Source organism: Lethenteron reissneri, chromosome 60, assembly GCF_015708825.2.
Source record: "Lethenteron reissneri isolate LAM-NWPU_2019-01 chromosome 60, ASM1570882v1, whole genome shotgun sequence".
NCBI lineage: Eukaryota > Metazoa > Chordata > Hyperoartia > Petromyzontiformes > Petromyzontidae > Lethenteron > Lethenteron reissneri.
The window spans coordinates 4,639,271-4,659,204 of record NC_083838.1 but is presented as its reverse complement, the minus strand read 5'-3'; the positions used below and the strand labels follow the sequence as shown (position 1 = coordinate 4,659,204).

Below are 19,934 nucleotides of genomic sequence, written 5' to 3'. Positions count from 1 at the left end.
CTTAGAGGTACCCCCTGACGTAATTCGAAAACGAGCAGTAGGCATGTATGTGTCGACAGCATGGTCCAAGTTTTCTAAGTTCGAAATATCATACTGGAAAAGTCCTCCGTTGGGATTGCACAAAGCAACATTGCACCGTTGCCGTGAAATAACTGAACAGGGGTGCAAATAGCGAATGTACTAAGTGGCTATTGCTATCATTATTAAAGACGATGTGGGTATAACTGGGAGTGTCTATGCTCCCTTCGATCTGGATTTTAAAGGTAATAATTTCCCCTCCTAATTGACTTCTCATTTGGTTAAATTCCGGTATCCTGACTTCGATTCCCGCTCGCGGCTAGCATCAGTGATATCCCGCACCTCCGTTTAGCACGGTTGGCTACGTACGGTGCGAAAGAAATGCAACATACGGTGATGAATATTGAACCGAATCTCGGCCTCCCACAGGTCGACCCGGCCTCAAATGAGTACCCGGTGTGATGTGTAAACCTCGCCACTGAGGAGACAAAGGCGGGCCGGGCGTGGTGTGGGCCGTGCCGTTCTTCACAGGTGCTGCTCGCTAACAGCACTTGCCCCAACAGTCTGCTAAGGCTACACGGGGGATCTGTCTTTGTGTGTGTGCGCGTGTATAGGGTTCAACGTGGAGACTGTGGAGTACAAGAACATCAGCTTCACAGTGTGGGACGTGGGCGGCCAGGACAAGATCCGTCCGCTGTGGAGACACTACTTCCAGAACACGCAAGGTTTCGACCAAGTCCTACGACTCTCCTCCCCTCGTTCGCGACGTGTCGTTGTTGTCACCGTGATCGCAATCACAATCTTTTGTTTGGGCTGGAGGGATCCGACGAGCTACGCAGGTCTCCATCACGCAGATGTCCAGTTGGGGCACGGGGCCAGAAAGTTGCAACGACAATAGAAGAAGAAAAAAAACCCGATATGAATGCAAAGTAAGCAAGTCACTAAAAATAAATAAAGTACATGAGTACGAATAGCAAAAGTACGTCAATTCCTGCTGATTTTTCAACAATAAGTGCAAGCTTGAGCTAAGCAGCAAAACTACAACAAACAGCCCCAGGCCACGGCAAGACAATAACAACAATCCCTCAATAATGTTGAGGCTGCAATGAACATTAAAAGTATTTCATTATTCAGTAAAAACATTTTTTACGTCGCTACGAATCCGGTGTCCCGAGTTCGATTCCCGCTCGCGGCTAGCATCGGTGATTTCGGTGCGAAAGAAATTCAACATACGGTGATGAATATTGAACCGAATCTCGGCCTCCCATAGGTCGACTCGGCCTTAATTGAGTATCCAGTGCGGTGTGTAAACATCAGCAATTGGGAGACAAAGGCGGTCGGGCGATGTGCTGCACCACACCGCCCCCTCGTGAGCCGTGCCGGCCTTCGTGGGTACTCGCTAACGGCACTTTCCCTCGGCAGCTTGTGCAGGCTACTCCGAGGATCTTTGTGTGTCTACTCATGCTTGTGGGTGTGCACGCTTATGCGGAGTAACTGCACGTGTTGGCGTGTGTTCACGTGTGCGCACGTGTGTGTGCGTGTTGGCGTGTATTCACGTGTGTGTTCACGTGTGTGTTCACGTGTGTGTTCACGTGTGTGTGCACGTGTGTGTTCACGTGTGTGTTCACGTGTGTTCACGTGTGTGTTCACGTGTGTGCCCAGGGCTGATATTCGTGGTGGACAGTAACGACCGCGAGCGAGTGAACGAGGCGAGGGAGGAGCTGATGCGGATGCTTGCGGAGGACGAACTCCGGAACGCCGTACTGCTCGTGTTCGCTAACAAGCAGGTGTGTGTGTGTGTTTGTCGTGTGTGTCCCTGTGTATGTGTGTGTTTGCGACACTTCACGTGGCCTCAAGGTGCACATGGCCTGGCACAAGCGTCGTGGTGACGTCACCGCCACTTAGTGGCGAATGGCGGTTGTGTGTGCAGCGGTGGTGTAGCTATTAGTGCGCTGAACTACGAACCCAGCGAGCCGAGTTCAATTCCCACTCACGGCCAACACCATTGATGATTATCTGAACCAATCCTGGGCTTCCCCTAGGTCGACTCAGCCACAAATGAGTACCTGGTGCGGTGTGTAAACATCACCACTAGTGAGACAAAGGCGGTCGGGCGTGGTGCTGGCCACCCGCCCCCTCGTGTACCGTTGCGGCCTTCATAGGTGCTCGCTAACAGCACTTGCCCCTAAAGTCTGTTAAGGCTATATGGGGGGTCTTTGTCTCGTGCAGCGGTGGTTTAGCGGTTAGCGCGCTGCACTACGAACCCAGCGAGCCGAGTTCAATTCCCACTCACGGCCAACACCATTGACGATTATCTGAACCAATCCTGGGCCTCCCCTAGGTCGACTCATCCTCAATTGAGTACCTGTTGTAGTGTGTAAACATGGCCACTGAGGAGACAAAGGCACCCCCTGGTGTACCGTGCCAGCCTTCATAGGTGCTCGTTAACAGCACTTTGCTCCTACAGTCTGTTAAGGGTATACGGGGGATCTTTGTCTTTATTTGGTGTTCACAACAATGAGTGGAGCCGCCACGTGGCTAAAATAGAGCAAGTTGGCCCAGTAGGGGGCGCAGCTGGTTCATCATCTCAGTCAACCCATGGCACCTGGGTCTATCCCGTGACCTCCTGTTGGCGAACCTTTGACACTTCACGTGGCCTCAAAATGTACCTGGCCTGGCACAGGTGCCACCGTCACTTGGGTGGTGAATGGCGAGTATTGGCATTGGGAGATCGCCAACAGCACTTGCACCCACGGTCCGTTAGAGGCTTATACGGTGGCATCTCTCCGTCTCTGGTGCCGCACAGGACCTGCCCAACGCGATGAACGCGGCCGAGATCACGGACAAGCTGGGCCTGCACTCGCTGCGCCAGCGGAACTGGTACATCCAGGCAACGTGCGCCACCAGCGGGGACGGCCTCTACGAAGGTCTCGACTGGCTGTCGAACCAGCTCAAGAACCACAAGTGAACGTCCGTCGGAGGCGGGGAGAGATGACGCACACACGCTCGCACACAAGCGCACGCACGCACGCGCAGAAACACACAGACATTGCCAAGGGCAGACGTGTGCAGAGACACAAGGACAAACGCACGCACACGCAGACACAAAGATTCCCCCCGTATAGCCTCGACAGACCTGTCGGGGCAAGTGTTGTTAGCGAGCACCTACGAAGGCCGGCAAGGTGCACGTTGGACAAATGCTCGGGCGTGTTCACCCGGTCACGCGCACGTGTAGAGGCCTATACCAGACCCACGCGCGTACACACAGAGACGCACGCACAAACGCACGCACGGCTTCGTACAGACACAGGCATGGGCAAGTCGTAAGCCACATACACGCACATGGCCACGTGCCCACATGCACGTACACAAAAGCACGTTTCAATACGGACGCAAAGCAAAGAACCCCCGTGTAGCCTTTAAGAGACTGTTGGGGCAAGTGCTGTTAGTGAGCACCTATGCAGGCCGGCACGGCACATGAGGGGGTGGGTGGCCAGCACCACGCCCGACCGCCTTTGTCTTCCCAGCAGCGATGTTTACTACACACCGCACCAGGTACTCATTGTGAGGCTGAGTTGACCTACAAGAGGCCCAGGACCAGTTCAGATAATCGCCACTGGTGTTGGCCGTGAGCGGGTCGCCGGATATCATAGCACGGCGCGCGAACCACTACACTGACCGCTTCCCTGAGCACACAGACATACATACAGGCAGTAACACACACACACACGTTCACACTTGGGCGAGAGAGAGTTGTAGATATCCTGTTGAAACCTTATCGATCACAGGGGCAAACGCTGTTGTTAGCGAGCATCTATTAAGGTGGTGGCGGGAAGCGTGGGCAAAATCTATCGGGAAACTTGTGTCTGGTTTTAAACACTACAAGTCGATCGTGACACTACAGTCAACGTTGGCCGAGGTTCCATCCCTGGCTTTGATGCAGGCAGGGACTTTGTGTCAACCTGGTCTCGGGCTCCCCTAAAGTTTAGTTTGTTGTCCTTCCCCCGCGCCTTCGATTAGCACGGTTGGCTACGTGCGTTGCGAAAAGAAGTTCAACGTGCACACGTAAAAGTTATTCGGCCATAGATGAATACCTTGTATCAGCGCTGCGGAGAGACGGTGTGAAGGGTGTTCAAGCAGCTGGCCACAACACTCTATTGTACGTATCTACGTTGAACTTATACAGCTAGAAACAACAGTTCCACACTGCCCACCAGGGATTATTTGTCTGTCGTGCATAGCCCCTCCCAAACATGTAGTACGCTCCCGGATTGGTTGAAGTGCGTCACGTGACCGCGAGCTTTCTGTCGTGCACGAATGCGCTGTCCAACCAAGTTCATACCTGCCCACTCAGAAAAGGAACGTGTTTTCGCACCGTACGTAGCCGACCGTGCGGGGGAAGGGCAGCAAACTAATACTAAACAAACTGTTGCGAAGAAAATAGCGTGCCGTGTCGGGCCCTGTATAGGTGCTCGCTAGCAGCAAATTCTACCAACAGCTTGCGAGGCTCAGCAAGCGCGTACGCACAACGTACGCACAACGTTCGCACAACGTTCGCACAACGTTCGCGCAACGTTCGTGCAACGTTCGTGCAACGTTCGCGCAACGTACACGCGACGGCTGAGCAACTCGAGCAATTAAAATGTAGTTCTCAGGCTCCAGTTGACACCGGATACGGTCCTGTAAGCATCAATTATTTCCGAATCACGTGGGGCTGGTTTTTTGTTGTCGTTGTTGTTGTATGCGTGTGCGTTCGCACGTCCGCACAGGTGTACATACGTTTGCACACGTGTTTACATATACAGCGCACGCCCACGCGTGTGTAGAAACACAGACACCCACCCGTGTACATACGTACGTGGAAGTGTACGTTGCACGTGTTTACGTGCGCGCACAGACGTCGTTAGCCTCTCACGAGGGCAGTCACGTGGTTCCCTGCTGACGTTGGTGCAGAGGGAGTTTCCATCGCAGTCTTATCAGGGGCTGATCGTAGCCTCATCTCATGCCCTGTCACAGGCCTTGTCACAGCCTCCATCACATGCCCACCAGTGCCCCCACTCAGCCCCATCACTACTCTCAGTCCTGCTCAAGGTTTCGATCACGGGCTGAGCTGACCTCGTGGTGAAACCTACTCGCCACTGTGCTGGATAGCAACAAGCCCTCGGTTCGAACCCCGTTACAGCCGCCATAGAATACGGAGCATGTGGGCTCGGATGTGACGAAGCCTCCAACGTGGCCGTTGTGTTTAACATCTCCCGATGCGACATTTTGGAGAGAATATCGATTCGAGAGTAAAGTGAAAGGACCTTGGTTCTTCGCTGAGATTGTCCGGTGGAGCTCGTTGGGGGATGATGATGATGAGCAGTTTTAACACGTAGGCAATCGTGGCCAATATCCATAGTACAGGTTTTTTTGGGTTGGATCGCGTAAATATAAATGTCTTTAAATCTCGCTGTCGTCTGATGATGCCGATTGTAATTACTGGCGAAACGTCTTACGCAGATTGTACATGTTGTGAATTTTCTCTCCGACACACGGGTGACGAACTTTACAAATGTGCTGTGTTGGGTGGTGGCGGCGGGTTTAACGACACATTTTGACGCGGTCTGACCCAAAAAATCTCTTGTTACGGATGATGTTGATGACGAGTCTCGGTCAGCTCTCGTGCAGTTATTAAAAACAAAAAGGGATTCTCAATGTCGCTCGGCGATTCCGGTTTTTTACAGGAAATGACTACAGCCATCTCCCCCTCTACCAGACACTCACTCCCACAGATGCTATGCAGTGGTTAAAGAATTGCGGCGTGTTCGTTGCACATTCGATTTTAACGCTATTCGTTTTCGCCGAAAAATACCGCGGCATCATCCCAACTACCCGTGGTGTATTTATGAACTAACACGTAAGTCAAGTTAGCGCTTATATTTTTGTGTTTATTGTGGGGCGGGGGGGGGGGTGTCATTTACGCATTACGCGGTTGGAAACGCGCGCGCACGCCGACGTGGCTTCAGGCGTTTGTCGTGACGGCCGTGTCGGACTTCCGGGGGTCGTGCTCTCATCGTAACGGCACGTGGGGCTGCCCCCCCCCCCCCCAGAGGTCGCAACCGGGTACCCGATACCCGTACCCTACCCGATACCCGGCAACCCGTACCCGGCCAGGTACGGCTACCCGTTTGCGACCTCTGCCCCCCACCCCGCACCTGCCCACCCGAGATTGTCACCGACAAGATCGTCGCCTGCCATGATCCAACCACTGCTGGGTTGAAGGCCTCACCCGTCGCTGTGTCTTCACCGTCTCGCGACGATCCTTTCCGAGATCCGATTCCATCGCTCCGTGAAGGATGAGTGATTAGTGATGGGTTGTGTGCGGACTAAACGGGGCGGGCAGGGGAGTGGTGGTGGTGACAGCGGTTTTGCGTTTTTGTGAAAAAAAGCCGACTGGCGTTTTTTCTTTTATTGGGTTTTGCAAAAAAAAAAAGTTTTCTGTCATTTAACAATAACGAAAATGGGATTTTGTTTGAGGTTATAAAATTCACGGGGGTCGGGTGTAAGTCGTCGTGTAAAGAGGAGCAGGCTGGGGACACTTTGATGTCATCGTCATTATAGAAAAAAAAATGCCTTAGAGTTACCATGTTTTTGTTGTTGTTTTACGATATTTGAGCGCCATCGAAATGTGTCTGCCCGTGAGATGTGCCGGGTGTTGAGGGAGGAATCGGAAAGGGGGCAACGCGAGGGGGGGGGGGGTGGTGCTCCACTCGGCACTGCTCTCTGAGTTGGTCATCCCTCCCCTCCCCCGCACCACCAATTAACACGGTTGGCGACCTACGCTGGTGCGAAAGAAGTTCCACGTACAGAGCGGTGACCCCCTGGTGCCCCCCAACCCCCCCATTAAATTATCCAAAACGTAATATTTTTAAAGGTTTATGAATATGCAAAGGGAAGGGGAAAAAAATGTTTGTGGGGGGGGGGGTGTCACGAGACATCTGGACCACCCCTGTGCATGCGACCCCTTGGCAGTCCGAGACCCTTGGTGATGGAGGGGGTCACCCATTCAAGCGCTGCCCAGGTTTAAAATCAGACTTGGGCTTCCAACAGCGGATAGGACGACGCAGAGTGGCACTTTGGGGAGCAAACGCTTGATCGATTTCTTTTGTATACATGTGCGTGTAAAAGTGTTGGCTTGAAAACAACGACAAAAAGTAAAAGAATGTTGATACGTTAAACAGTGTCTTTATTATCGGAACAGGATAAAGATTTTAAAAGAAATATCTGCAGAAGTAAACTATTCACCTATTTACTCCCGGCATATTAAGAGTCGCCGTTCTTGTTAAGCGTTTCGTTTAGGAAGATGCCACTCCTTATGCCTGCCCCCCCACCACACACCCCCATGTTCTCATACGCATAAGTCTCTCAAAGTAATCATGTTTGCGGGCTCAATGCGGTGTGTTGCGCTAACGGACGGTGCTCACGTAGGTAAATTATTTAGCCTGTTGTTATTGCTGTTGCATCCAACTCCGTTGTTGCCGAGGAAATCGATCCGTAGTTCAACGCGCGCCTCCTCGGTTGTCGTCCTTCGGCTGTTACGCTCCCAGTTTGAATACATTTCTCATATTCCACGCGGCCCGATGATGACTTTATATAGTGGTTTAAATGTAATTACATGGTGTAATGCTGTAATATTAATACATAAAATTACATCTCTTTGAAAACGGGCCCGAGTTATTTTTTTTTACTCGTCATTTTTAAAGCTCGTTCAAATCGTTTTGGGCGCCACCGCTTTCCCGTAAATCTTTGGGTTTTAACGCTGTGCCCCCCCTCCCCCCCAAAGCGACGTAGCTCTGTCAGATGCGACCTGGCTATCGCAGACGAGAGCTCACAAAGTGGCTTAATATCATCACATTTGTAGCAGCTGCCAAATATTCGCAGTGGGGGTGAGTGTCCTCGCCGCTCGCTGTGCCGTGCACGGCTCCTCTGCGTAAGTCGGTGGCGGCTTCAAGGAATCGATCCGCAGCTTCTGTGCCCGTTGAGGCGCTCTGGGTTTTACGACTGGCATCTGGAGCAGCCCACAATCGACTCGGAACCACCTCAACTGTCGATTCAAGCGCGTTACGCTTTTACAGAGGATAACGGTGCGTGGCTCCGTAACCCACTCCCCCCCCCCCAAAAAAACAACAGGTTTTAAGAAAAGTTACTTTATTTTTATCACAACGATGAGCAACAATGACTGTACAAACTTTACCTAGCCGAGTCTCAATCGAAAACTCTGACCCTGAGACCCGGTCTCTTGGAGCCGAGTCTCAACCGAGACTCTGACCCTGAGACCCTGTCTCCTGGAGCCGAGTCTCAAACAAAACTCCAACCCCGAGACCTGGTTTCCTGGAGCCGAGTCTCAACCGAGACTCCGACCCTGAGACCCGGTCTCCTGGAGCCGAGTCTCAACCGAGACTCCGACCCTGAGACCCGGTCTCCTGGAGCCGAGTCTCAACCGAGACTCCGACCCTGAGACTCGGGTCTCCTGGAGCCGAGTCTCAACCGAGACTCCGACCCTGAGACCCGGTCTCCTGGAGCCGAGTCTCAACCAAGACTCCAACCCTGAGACCCGGTCTCCTGGAGCCGAGTCTCAACCGAGACTCCGACCCTGAGACTCGGGTCTCCTGGAGCCGAGTCTCAACCGAGACTCCGACCCTGAGACCCGGTCTCCTGGAGCCGAGTCTCAACCGAGACTCCGACCCTGAGACTCGGGTCTCCTGGAGCCGAGTCTCAACCGAGACTCCGACCCTGAGACTCGGGTCTCCTGGAGCCGAGTCTCAACCAAGACTCCAACCCTGAGACCCGGTCTCCTGGAGCCGAGTCTCAACCGAGACTTCTGACCCTGAGACCCGGTCTCTCCTGAAGCCCAGTCTCAATATAAACATTTGCTATGGGTTTAATGCAAGGCGCAATATACGATTACGCCATCTTCGCCTGCTCCCGTTTCCTCTTCTTTCTATCTTTTTTATTCATGCCTGTGGGGTAAAGTGAAAAGCTTTGGTTAAAATCACACGATGTATCTTCTTGGTTCCTTCGGTAAAGTCACGTAGAAGGGAAGTAATAAAATAATAAAAATAAAACATAATAAAATAATTCTCACGACGTTTCGGCCACAACGCAAGCAGCCGTCCTCAGGTGAAGAACAGGTCTGTCGATAAGACAGAGTAAAAAAAAACCTAAGAATATAATAATAATGCAATTTGTAACGCGCGCAAATTTGCGGACGTAACGGCCGCAACTCAAGAGGCGCAGAGCCAAGCTCAGAGTCGCTCGAAAGCACGTGGTTGTAGAGGTGAGTTTCTAAGTCTCTCTGCGAATGTGCAGAGGGATGATGGCGTTCCAGACTGTTGGTGATTGCTTGTGTTGCAGTCGAAACGTCGTGATAATTTAATTGGTTTATATATTTTATTATTTTATTATTTCCGTTCTACGTGACTTTACCGAAAGAACCAAGAATATGAATCCCTGCGGTCACGAAAGCTTTAAATCAAAATATATTATATATAATATAAATTGTTTTTATATAATATATAATCTATACATTATGTAAATACAATTTATGTTGTATATATAATGTACATATATAATCTACATAATATATACATAAATATTATTTATATAAAATTACAATATTTATAATGTATATATTATATATATAGAGTATACATATAATCCGCCCCTGGATAGATGGAGTTGCGCATCGGAGGTGCACGAGCGTGAGTGTGTGTGTGTGCAAGTCGGAGAGTGTGAGTGAGTATGTGAGTCTGAGAGTGTGAGAGTGTGTGGGTGTGAGTCTGAAAGTGTGTGTGAGCGTGTGTGTGTTAGTGAGTGTGTGTGAGTCTGAGAGTGTGTGGGTGTGAGTCTGAAAGTGTGTGAGCGTGAGTGTGTGTGAGCGTGAGTGTGTGTGTGTTAGTGAGTGTGTGTGAGTCTGAGAGTGTGAGAGTGTGTGTGTGAGTCTGAAAGTGTGTGTGTGTGAGCGTAAGTGTGTGTGAGCGTGAGTGTGTGTGCGAGTCTGAGAGTGTGAGAGTGTGTGGGTGTGAGTCTGAAAGTGTGTGAGCGTGAGTGTGTGTGTGAGCGTGAGTGTGTGTGTGTGCGAGTCTGAGAGTGTGAGTGAGTGTGTGTGCGAGTCTTGAGAGTGTGAGTGAGGGTGTGTGTGAGTCTGAAAGTGTGTGAGCGTGAGTGTGTGTGTGAGTGTGTGTGTGAGCGTGAGTGTGTGTGTGCGAGTCTGAGAGTGTGAGAGTGTGTGGGTGTGTGTGTCTGAGAGTGTGAGAGTGTGTGGGTGTGAGTCTGAAAGTGTGTGAGTGTGTGTGTGTGAGTGTGTGTGTGTGCGAGTCTGAGAGTGTGAGTGAGTGTGTGTGTGTGTGTCTGAGAGTGTGAGAGTGTGTGGGTGTGAGTCTGAAAGTGTGTGAGCGTGAATGTGTGTGTGTGTGAGCGTGAGTGTGTGTGTGCGAGTCTGAGAGTGTGAGAGTGAGTGCCCGTCGGCGGAGACCGCCGCCACGTGTCACCTGCGCCGCCGTCCTTGACAAACTGCAACGCCGGCTTCTTGCAGGCGCCCGTCTTGTTCCGCAGCGAGAAGAACTCGTTCGCTGCAGAGGCGGCGAGAACAACCACACGGAGCCTCAACGCGGGAGGGGGGCACACGCAGCCAGATCCCCCCCCAGCGCCCCCCTCGACCCCCCTCCCCCCCCAAGACCCCCCCGACCTGCATGTCGTCCGTGCGTGTCTGTGCGTATCGTCTGTGCGTGTCTGTGCGTGTCGTCTGTACGTATCCGTTCATATCGTCTGTACGTGTCTGTGCGTATCGTCTGAACGTGTCTGTGCGTATCGTCTGTGCGTGTCTGTGCGTATCGTCTGTACGTATCCGTATCGTCTGTACGTATCCGTGCGTATCGTCTGTATGTATCCGTTCATATCGTCTGTACGTGTCTGTGCGTGTCGTCTGTACGTATCCATTCATATCGTCTGTACGTGTCTGTGCGTATCGTCTGAACGTGTCTGTGCGTATCGTCTGTGCGTGTCTGTGCGTATCGTCTGTACGTATCCGTATCGTCTGTACGTATCCGTGCGTATCGTCTGTATGTATCCGTTCATATCGTCTGTACGTGTCTGTGCGTGTCGTCTGTACGTGTCTGTGCGTGTCGTCTGTACGTGTCCGTTCATATCGTCTGTACGTGTCTGTGCGTGTCGTCTGCACGTGTCTGTGCGTATCGTCTGTACGTATCCGTTCGTATCGTCTGTACGTGTCCGTGCGTATCGTCTGTGCGTGTCTGTGCGTATCGTCTGTACGTATCCGTTCGTATCGTCTGTACGTGTCCGTTCATATCGTCTGTACGTGTCTGTGCGTGTCGTCTGTACGTGTCTGTGCGTATCGTCTGTACGTATCCTTTCGTATCGTCTGTACGTGTCCGTGCGTATCGTCTGTACGTGTCTGTGCGTATCGTCTGTGCGTCTGTGCGTATCGTCTGTACGTGTCCGTTCGTATCGTCTGTACGTGTCCGTGCGTATCGTCTGTGCGTGTCTGTGCGTATCGTCTGTACGTATCCGTGCGTGTCGTCTGTACGTGTCCGTTCGTATCGTCTGTACGTGTCTGTGCGTGTCGTCTGTACGTATCCGTGCGTATCATCTGTACGTGTCCGTTCGTATCGTCTGTACGTGTCTGTACGTGTCCGTGCGTGTCGTCTGTACGTATCCGTGCGTATCATCTGTACGTGTCCGTTCGTATCGTCTGTACGTGTCTGTGCGTGTCGTCTGTGCGTATCCGTGCGTGTCGTCTGTGCGTGCCCGTGCGTGCCCATTCTTACCGGAGACCCGCTGGCGGCCCTGCCCATAGAGGCGCTGCTGCAGGAAGCTCTGCGCCTCCTCGCGCTTCTGCGCTCCCAGCCCCTCGTCCCGCAGGCGCACCACTCGGTAGCAGCTCGAGCCGCTGACCACCGCACACAAAGACAAAGGTCCCCCGTGTAGCCTCAACAGTCTTTTGGGGCAAGTGCGTGTCAGCGAGTAGCAGCACCTACGAAGGCCGGCGCGGCGCACGAGGGGGTGGGTTGCCAGCACTGCTCCTGGCCGCCTTTGTCTTCCTAGTGGCGATGGTTTACACATCGCACAAGGTACTCATTTGAGGCCGAGTCGACCTAGAGGAGGCCCAGGAACCGCTTCGGATAATCGTCACTGGTGTTGGTGGCCGTGAGTGGGAATCGAACTGGAGTCGCCGGGTTTGTAGAGTGGCGTAGCGCTAACCGCTGCACTACAGTTACTCACCAGTGACTCACGGTCTACCCGTACCCGGCCGCACCAGGGTCGCAAATGGGTACCCTGTACCCGGCTGGGTACGGGTAGCCGGGTATCAGGTAGGGTACGGGTATCGGGTAGGGTACGGGTATCGGGTACGGGTAGCCGGGTATCGGGTAGGGTACGGGTATCGGGTAGGGTACGGGTATCGGGTAGGGTACGGGTATCGGGTAGGGTATGGGTATCGGGTAGGGTACGGGTATCGGGTAGGGTACGGGTATCGGGTAGGGTATGGGTATCGGGTAGGGTACGGGTATCAGGTAGGGGTATCGGGTACGGGTAGCCGGGTATCGGGTAGGGTATGGGTATCGGGTAGGGTACGGGTATCGGGTAGGGTACGGGTATCGGGTAGGGTATGGGTATCGGGTAGGGTACGGGTATCAGGTAGGGGTATCGGGTACGGGTAGCCGGGTATCGGGTAGGGTACGGGTATCGGGTAGGGTACGGGTATCGGGTAGGGTACGGGTATCGGGTAGGGTATGGGTATCGGGTAGGGTACGGGTATCAGGTAGGGGTATCGGGTACGGGTAGCCGGGTATCGGGTAGGGTACGGGTATCGGGTAGGGTACGGGTATCGGGTAGGGTACGGGTATCGGGTAGGGTACGGGTATCGGGTAGGGTACGGGTATCGGGTAGGGTACGGGTATCAGGTAGGGGTATCGGGTACGGGTAGCCGGGTATCGGGTAGGGTACGGGTATCGGGTAGGGTACGGGTATCGGGTAGGGTATGGGTATCGGGTAGGGTACGGGTATCGGGTAGGGTACGGGTATCGGGTATCCGGTTGCGACCTCTGCTTGGGGCGGGGGGTAGTAGTTTCGACTCGCAGCCCCTCCCGACCGCGTGCCGTGCGCTCTCCCGCCGCCGTGACATTTCAAACACCCGAGGTGGGTCCATCTCCACGTGGGAACGTCCCCGCCCCCCACCACGCGACTCTCGCCAGCCGTGGGCGTAGCCAACTCACCGCTTGGGTTTTTTCCTGTTCTCCACCGCCGGGGCGCTCTCCTCCTCCTCCTTCCCGCTCTCCTGCTCCTCGTCATCGTCGTCGTCATCGTTGTCGTGGTGACCTGCTCACGCCGGCGGAGCGAGTCCAATCACACGGCGCGACTGCGACGTCGGCGTTCGTGGCGCAGCGAGCGGCGGAGGGCTCGCGTAGCCGACGCGCACGGATAACATCGTGCTGCTCAAATAGTACGTGTTGTGGATTTACTCTCCAACACACCGGTGGTGCTTAAATAGTAGACTACACTATACACGACACTGTACACTACACACTAAAACACTATACTATACACCATACACTACACATTATACACGACACTATACACTACTACACTATACTATACACTATCCACTACAGTATACACTACACTATCCACTACAGTATACACTACACTATATACGACACTATACACTACACTATACACGACACTATCCACTACACTACTATACACTACACTATACACTTCACTACTATACACTAAATTTCGATTTAAAGCTTTCGTGACTGCAGGGATTCATCTTCTTGGTTCTTTCGGTGAAGTCACGTAGAAGGGAAGTAATAATATTATTAATAATAATAATTTATTACTTCCCTTCTACGTGACTTTACTATACACTACACTACTATACACTACACTACTATACACTACACTACTATACACTACACTACTATACACTACACTGCTATACACTACACTACTATACACTACACTACTATACACTACACTGCTATACACTACACTACTATACACTACACTGCTATACACTACACTGCTATACACTACACTACTATACACTACACTACTATACACTACACTGCTATACACTACACTACTATACACTACACTGCTATACACTACACTGCTATACACTACACTACTATACACTACACTACTATACACTACACTGCTATACACTACACTACTATACACTACACTGCTATACACTACACTACTATACACTACACTGCTATACACTACACTACTATACACTACACTACACACTATTATACACTACACTACTATACACTACACTACTATACACTGCACCACTATACAATACACTACTATACACTGCACTACACAATACACTATACACTACACTACTATACAATACACTATACACTACACTACTATACAATACACTACTATACACTACACTACTATACAATATACTATACACTACACTACTATACAATATACTATACACTACACTACTATACACTACACTACTATACACTACACTGCTATACACTACACTACTATACACTACACTACTATACACTACACTACTATACACTACACTATACACTACACTATACACTACACTATACACTATATGGCACCTTTTGTTGACGTTACGTAACGAAACTTGCTGGCTGCGTCGGGTGGTGGAGGGTTACGACACATTTACTCTCACGGCGATCTAACCCACAAACAGCTTCGTTGCGACCATTCAAGTGACCAGTCTCGACTTTAGGAGTCCCGATATCGCCGACTCCACCGCTAAACCCAGACATCGCCCCCCACCCATAAACCACACGGCAACGTGAACCAGCTTCACACGAACGCAAGAGGCCGTCAACGTTAATCGCGAGGCTTTATCCCGTGAACGTGAACGTGCACCGGAGAGGCAGAATGAACACGCGGTTACCGCTCAGCTTTGCCTTGGTGGGACCTGCAGCCTTCCTGCAAGACACAAGAGAGCAGAGAGAAATCGTCACTTACACGCCACACCCACGCGCTCTTTCAACTAAGACGTTGTTGTCTAGACGGTGCAAGTGGCAGAGGAGAGGCGGCGACCACCGCCGTCGCTGGGTTTTCTCCGAGTTCTCACGGTTTCCTCCCACGCGAAGCCAAACTCTCAACCAACGGAATTGGCCCCATATCTCAACGCAGCAGGACCCTCTTGGGGAAAAAAAGTGTCTTGAGACTCCCCACCCAGCCCCTCCCCACCCTCCCCACCCAGCCTGCACGACAGACACAATAATCTCCTGTGGGCTGGTGTAACCAGGAGGTTCCTACCAATATTATAGCTCAACGAAGTGGCTCGTCATCATCATCATGTGAACATTAATAGCAGCCAAAGACTCTAAACGCGTGACGTTGATTCTAAATGTGGAGGGAAAAACCGGAGGGCCCGGAGAGAAAAAGAAATCCACCCAACCACCATGATATCAATACGCATACTTCAAATAGACCAGCCGATGGTGTTAACGTCTCCTAGCTACCGCGCACTCACAACAACAACAACCGCCATTCGCCACTAAGTGGCGGTGATGTCACCACGACGCTTGTGCCTGGCTATGTGCACCTTGAGGCTACGTGAAATGTCGAACGCTCGCTGGCAGGTCACGGGGCAGACCCAGATGCCACAGGTCGACTGACTGAGATGACTGGCTGATGCACCACCTGTGCCCCCTACTGTGCCAACTTGCTGTGCTTTAGCCACCCGGCGCTCCGCTCGTTGTTGTGAGTGTCGCTCCTCCACCCTCCGTTGTTATTGGAGGGCGACTGCCTCCAACTGCCCAGCAGCGTCCTTCACGAGCCTCCTCCACAGAGGCCGATCTTGACACCGCTGGTACCAGTCATCGGCAAGTCCACTCAGCTCCACGTCCTCCTGTACCACATCACTCCATCTCTTCTCTAGCCCGTGCCGCGCCCGTTTAGCCCCCTCGATCCAGCCGAACAAAAGCTGTTTAGGCATGTGGTGGCTGGGCATGCGGGCTACATGACCCAGCCAACGCAGCCTTGCTTGCCAGAGCTCACCGATGGGACTTTGTCCACATCTTTCAAGGATTTGTGAGCTCCTCACACAATCCAGCCTGGTTAAACCCAGGATGGATCGTAAGCAGGTCAACCTAAATGTTTCTAACCGGCAAAGATGTTCCATTAGGGGTGTCCACGTTTCGCAAGCGTAGAGAAGGGAGGGAATGACCGTGGCCGAGAAGACCTGAAGCTTTATGCGGAGTGATAGACCAGGTAGCTTCCACACAGCGTTACGCAGCCGATGAAAAGATAATGCCACTCGACCGATTCGGAGTGAGACCTCTGCTGTTAAACCGGAGCTGGTCATGAGGACATTGCCCAGGTATGGAAAACTCTCCACTCTCTCCACAACTGCCCCATTACCGATTGGGAGTTGTTGCCCGATGGTACAAAATACCCAGGCAGGTGCTTAGTTTTAGTGGGGCTGATGGTAAGGCCCCACCTCTTAGTGGCACACTCCAGTTTCAGCAGCAGCGCCTCCAACTCCTCCTCTGAGTGAGCCGCAATTACCAGGTCATCAGCATACATAACATGGTTGACCAATAGGGAGCCATTCCTTGACCACACCCGGGCATCGATCAGCCTCCCATTGCACTAACAAATATAAAGATACCCCATATAGCCTTAACAGACTGTAGGGGCAAGTGCTGTTAGCGAGTACCTATGAAGGCCGGAACGGTACACGAGGGGGTGGGTGGCCAGCACGACGCCGGACCGCCTTTGTCTCCCTAGTGGCGATGTTTACACACCGCACCAGGTACTCATTTGAGGCTGAGTCGACCTAGGGGAGGCCCAGGACCGGTTCAGATAATCGTCACTGGTGTTTGCCGTGAGCGGGAATCGAACCCGGGTCGCCAGGTCCGTAGTGCAGCGCGCTAACCACTGCGCCACCGCTCCCCTCTGTGGCTGCTCACACACATACTCTCACACACACACTCTCACACTCTCACATAAACACACTCTCACACACTCACCTGCTTTTTGCCTCGTCCACCGCCTTCAGAATATCTTCAGACAGCATCTTTCTTTTCTGCTTGGACACACGCGCAGAACATTTTCACAACGGCAGCTCCTAAAAAATTACGCATCAATTTGTGACATCTGATTCACACGCACACGCGTGTTAACACGCACACGCGTGTTAACACGCACACGCGTGTTAATATGCACACGCGTGTTAAGTCATGCATCCTACTGTGTGCAGAACAGCCTTCACCTGCTCGCCTTCATGGATCATCGTAATTGACATCTATTAAACTAAACTATTAAACTTTTTTATTCTCGGTTCTTTCGGTAAAGTCACGTAGAAGGGAAATAATAAAATAATATTGATATAAAACAATAAAAATGTATATAAAACAATACATAAATATTATTTTATTATTTCCCTTCTACGTGACTTTACTGAAAGAACCAAGAATATGAATCCCTGCAGTCACGAAAGCTTTAAATCAAGATTTATTAAAACTTTTATTTTATTTTATCAGCTAAGGCCCACTGAGCTATATAGATCTTTTGAAGAAGCGACCTGGCCACAAATGATAGCTCAATGAAGTGGCTTATCGCGTGTACATTTAAAGCAGCCAAATACTCTTACTAGTGGTGAGTGTGCTAGTGGTGAGTGTAGTGGTGAGTGTACTAGTGGTGAGTGTAGTGGTGGTGAGTGTGCTAGTGGTGAGTGTACTAGTGGTGAGTGTACTAGTGGTGAGTGTACTGGTGGTGAGTGTAGTGGTGGTGAGTGTACTAGTGGTGAGTGTGCTAGTGGTGAGTGTACTAGTGGTGAGTGTAGTGGTGGTGAGTGTACTAGTGAGTGTACTAGTGGTGAGTGTACTAGTGGTGAGTGTAGTGGTGGTGAGTGTGCTAGTGGTGAGTGTGCTAGTGGTGAGTGTACTAGTGGTGAGTGTACTAGTGGTGAGTGTGCTAGTGGTGAGTGTACTAGTGGTGAGTGTACTAGTGGTGAGTGTAGTGGTGGTGAGTGTGCGAGTGGTGAGTGTGCTAGTGGTGAGTGTACTAGTGGTGAGTGTAGTGGTGGTGAGTGTACTAGTGGTGAGTGTGCTAGTGGTGAGTGTGCTAGTGGTGAGTGTACTAGTGGTGAGTGTAGTGGTGGTGAGTGTACTAGTGGTGAGTGTGCTAGTGGTGAGTGTGCTAGTGGTGAGTGTGCTAGTGGTGAGTGTAGTGGTGGTGAGTGTAGTGGTGGTGAGTGCTAATGTTGCATGTTAACTTGTTCGACCCAACTGGCTTCCTCTTAAACACCAAACGTGACCACGTCTGTAGCCGTCACGAGGAGTTGCCCGTCGTCGTGACACCGACCTTCTGCTCTTTGTAGAGTTCATGTTTGTGCCGCCTCTTCTCTTTCACATCGGCCTTCTCCCTGGCGGACAACACAAACAGCGAGCAGTACAACACCTGTGAATTGTGTTTTTTTACCCTTTTATCTGGCAACAAACTGACTTTTTTTTACGAGGAGTCGTGTTTGCATAGACCACAATGCCTGCAGTCATAATGCAAAAAAAAACACAACTCTGATCATGTATGCACTGTCCTTGAAGTTGATTGGTCCACACCCGAGACAGCTTTCCTTAGAGCCTAGTCTCACATGGTGTTGGACCAGATGACGCCAAAAGGCGCATAACTCCAAGACAATGCACCATCACAGTATGAGAGCTCGGGGTAAGCATTTACACCATTGGAACCTCCTTTGCCAGTAAAAAATATAATTGTTTTTTTACCCTTCTATCTGGCAACAAAACTGACACCTTTTTTACGAGGAGTCATGTTTGCATAGGCCACAATACCTGCAGTCATAATGCAAACAAAAAACACAACTCTGATAATGTATGCACTGTCCGTGAAGTTGAAAAAAAGGTGTCAGTTTTGTTGCCAGATAAAAGGGTAAAAAAAAAACAATTCATATTTTTTACTGGCAAATGAGGTACCAGTGCAGTACAACACCTGTGAAGGCTGCCCACGGCAAGCGAAGGGATGGGTCAGCTTTGTGTACATACCGTATCAGGTGCAGTACCAGAGGTCGCAACCGGGTACCCGTACCCGGCCGGGTACGGGTACCCGGCCGGGTACATCCCGACAAGCAGGCGATACCGTCAGAATCATTATTAATTCTGGGGGAATCCGATGAGCCATGAAGCTCTTTGCCACGAATGTCCAATCGGGGCACCGCGGTCAGTTAGTTACAAATACGGACTTCATGCCGGGTCGCACCATGAGGTCAGAATTTCAGTCTGAGTAGACCTAGGCGTGAGACACCCACGACGAGGACGCTGTATTGTTCGCACATTCCCTGCTGCTCAGCGCGCATCGAGAGCCGAATGAAACTAAATGTTTAAGGCGGAGTCGACCTGGGGGACGAGGTAAATTTACAGAATGGAAAAAGACAAAGATTCCCCGTATAGCCTCAACAGACTATAGGGGCAAGTGCTGTTAGCGAGTAGCACCTATGAAGGCCGAGGCAACCACACGCCCCACGCCGGCTCACTACAATCATTCAATGCCGAGCCGACCTAGGGGCGAGACGGCGCGCACGAGGTGAACCAACTCACTTCTTCCTGGAATCCTCCGCCTCCTTGAGGCTGCGCATCGCCCGGTCGCGAGCCACTCCTTGGGAAATCTCCTCGGGGGCGTCCCCTTCATCGTCCTCCTCCTCATCATCATCATCGTCGTCTCCTCTCAGAGCCCGGGGAGTCGTCAGGGGAGCCGGGGGAGCCGAGGGAGCCAGGGGAGCCGGGGGAGACGAGACCGAGGCCGCGTTCATCGCACTCGCGGCGACGGACACGTGTTGCCTCCTGCGCGCCGCCATGATGGATGTTGAGCGGTGGGGG

General features: G+C 51.7%; 3 protein-coding genes across 7 annotated transcripts in view; 1 reads left to right on the top strand and 2 right to left on the bottom strand.

Annotated features, from left to right (window-relative positions):
• LOC133358003 (ADP-ribosylation factor 2) overlaps nucleotides 1-7,724 on the top strand; it is a 14,329-nt gene extending 6,605 nt beyond the window's left edge. For both annotated transcript variants that reach the window (XM_061576269.1, XM_061576270.1), the window contains exons 3-5: nucleotides 633-743; nucleotides 1,681-1,805; nucleotides 2,825-7,724. In XM_061576269.1, the coding sequence (XP_061432253.1) occupies nucleotides 633-743; nucleotides 1,681-1,805; nucleotides 2,825-2,986 (398 nt within the window). In that variant the 3' untranslated portion in view covers nucleotides 2,987-7,724. The remainder of the gene's footprint in view (nucleotides 1-632; nucleotides 744-1,680; nucleotides 1,806-2,824) is intronic.
• Nucleotides 1-19,934, bottom strand: part of ALKBH4 (alkB homolog 4, lysine demethylase) — a 104,875-nt gene that overhangs the window by 56,695 nt on the left and 28,246 nt on the right. The gene's annotated exons all lie outside the window — the stretch shown is intronic.
• NOL7 (nucleolar protein 7) lies at nucleotides 7,230-19,934 on the bottom strand. Of its 3 annotated transcripts, none has more exons than XR_009757003.1 (9): nucleotides 19,656-19,934; nucleotides 18,409-18,469; nucleotides 17,073-17,128; nucleotides 14,984-15,018; nucleotides 13,293-13,395; nucleotides 11,847-11,968; nucleotides 10,551-10,631; nucleotides 8,880-9,020; nucleotides 7,230-8,738 (listed from the first exon to the last, which is right to left on the bottom strand). XR_009757003.1 is itself a non-coding variant. In XM_061576235.1 (8 exons), exons 1-8 carry the CDS (start codon nucleotides 19,910-19,912, stop codon nucleotides 8,965-8,967), a joined length of 771 nt encoding a protein of 256 aa, XP_061432219.1. In that variant the 5' UTR covers nucleotides 19,913-19,934; the 3' UTR covers nucleotides 7,230-8,964. The 3 variants fall into 3 exon arrangements, 1 of the variants encoding a protein (XP_061432219.1); XR_009757004.1 differs by having other exon boundaries at nucleotides 7,230-8,322; XM_061576235.1 differs by having other exon boundaries at nucleotides 7,230-9,020.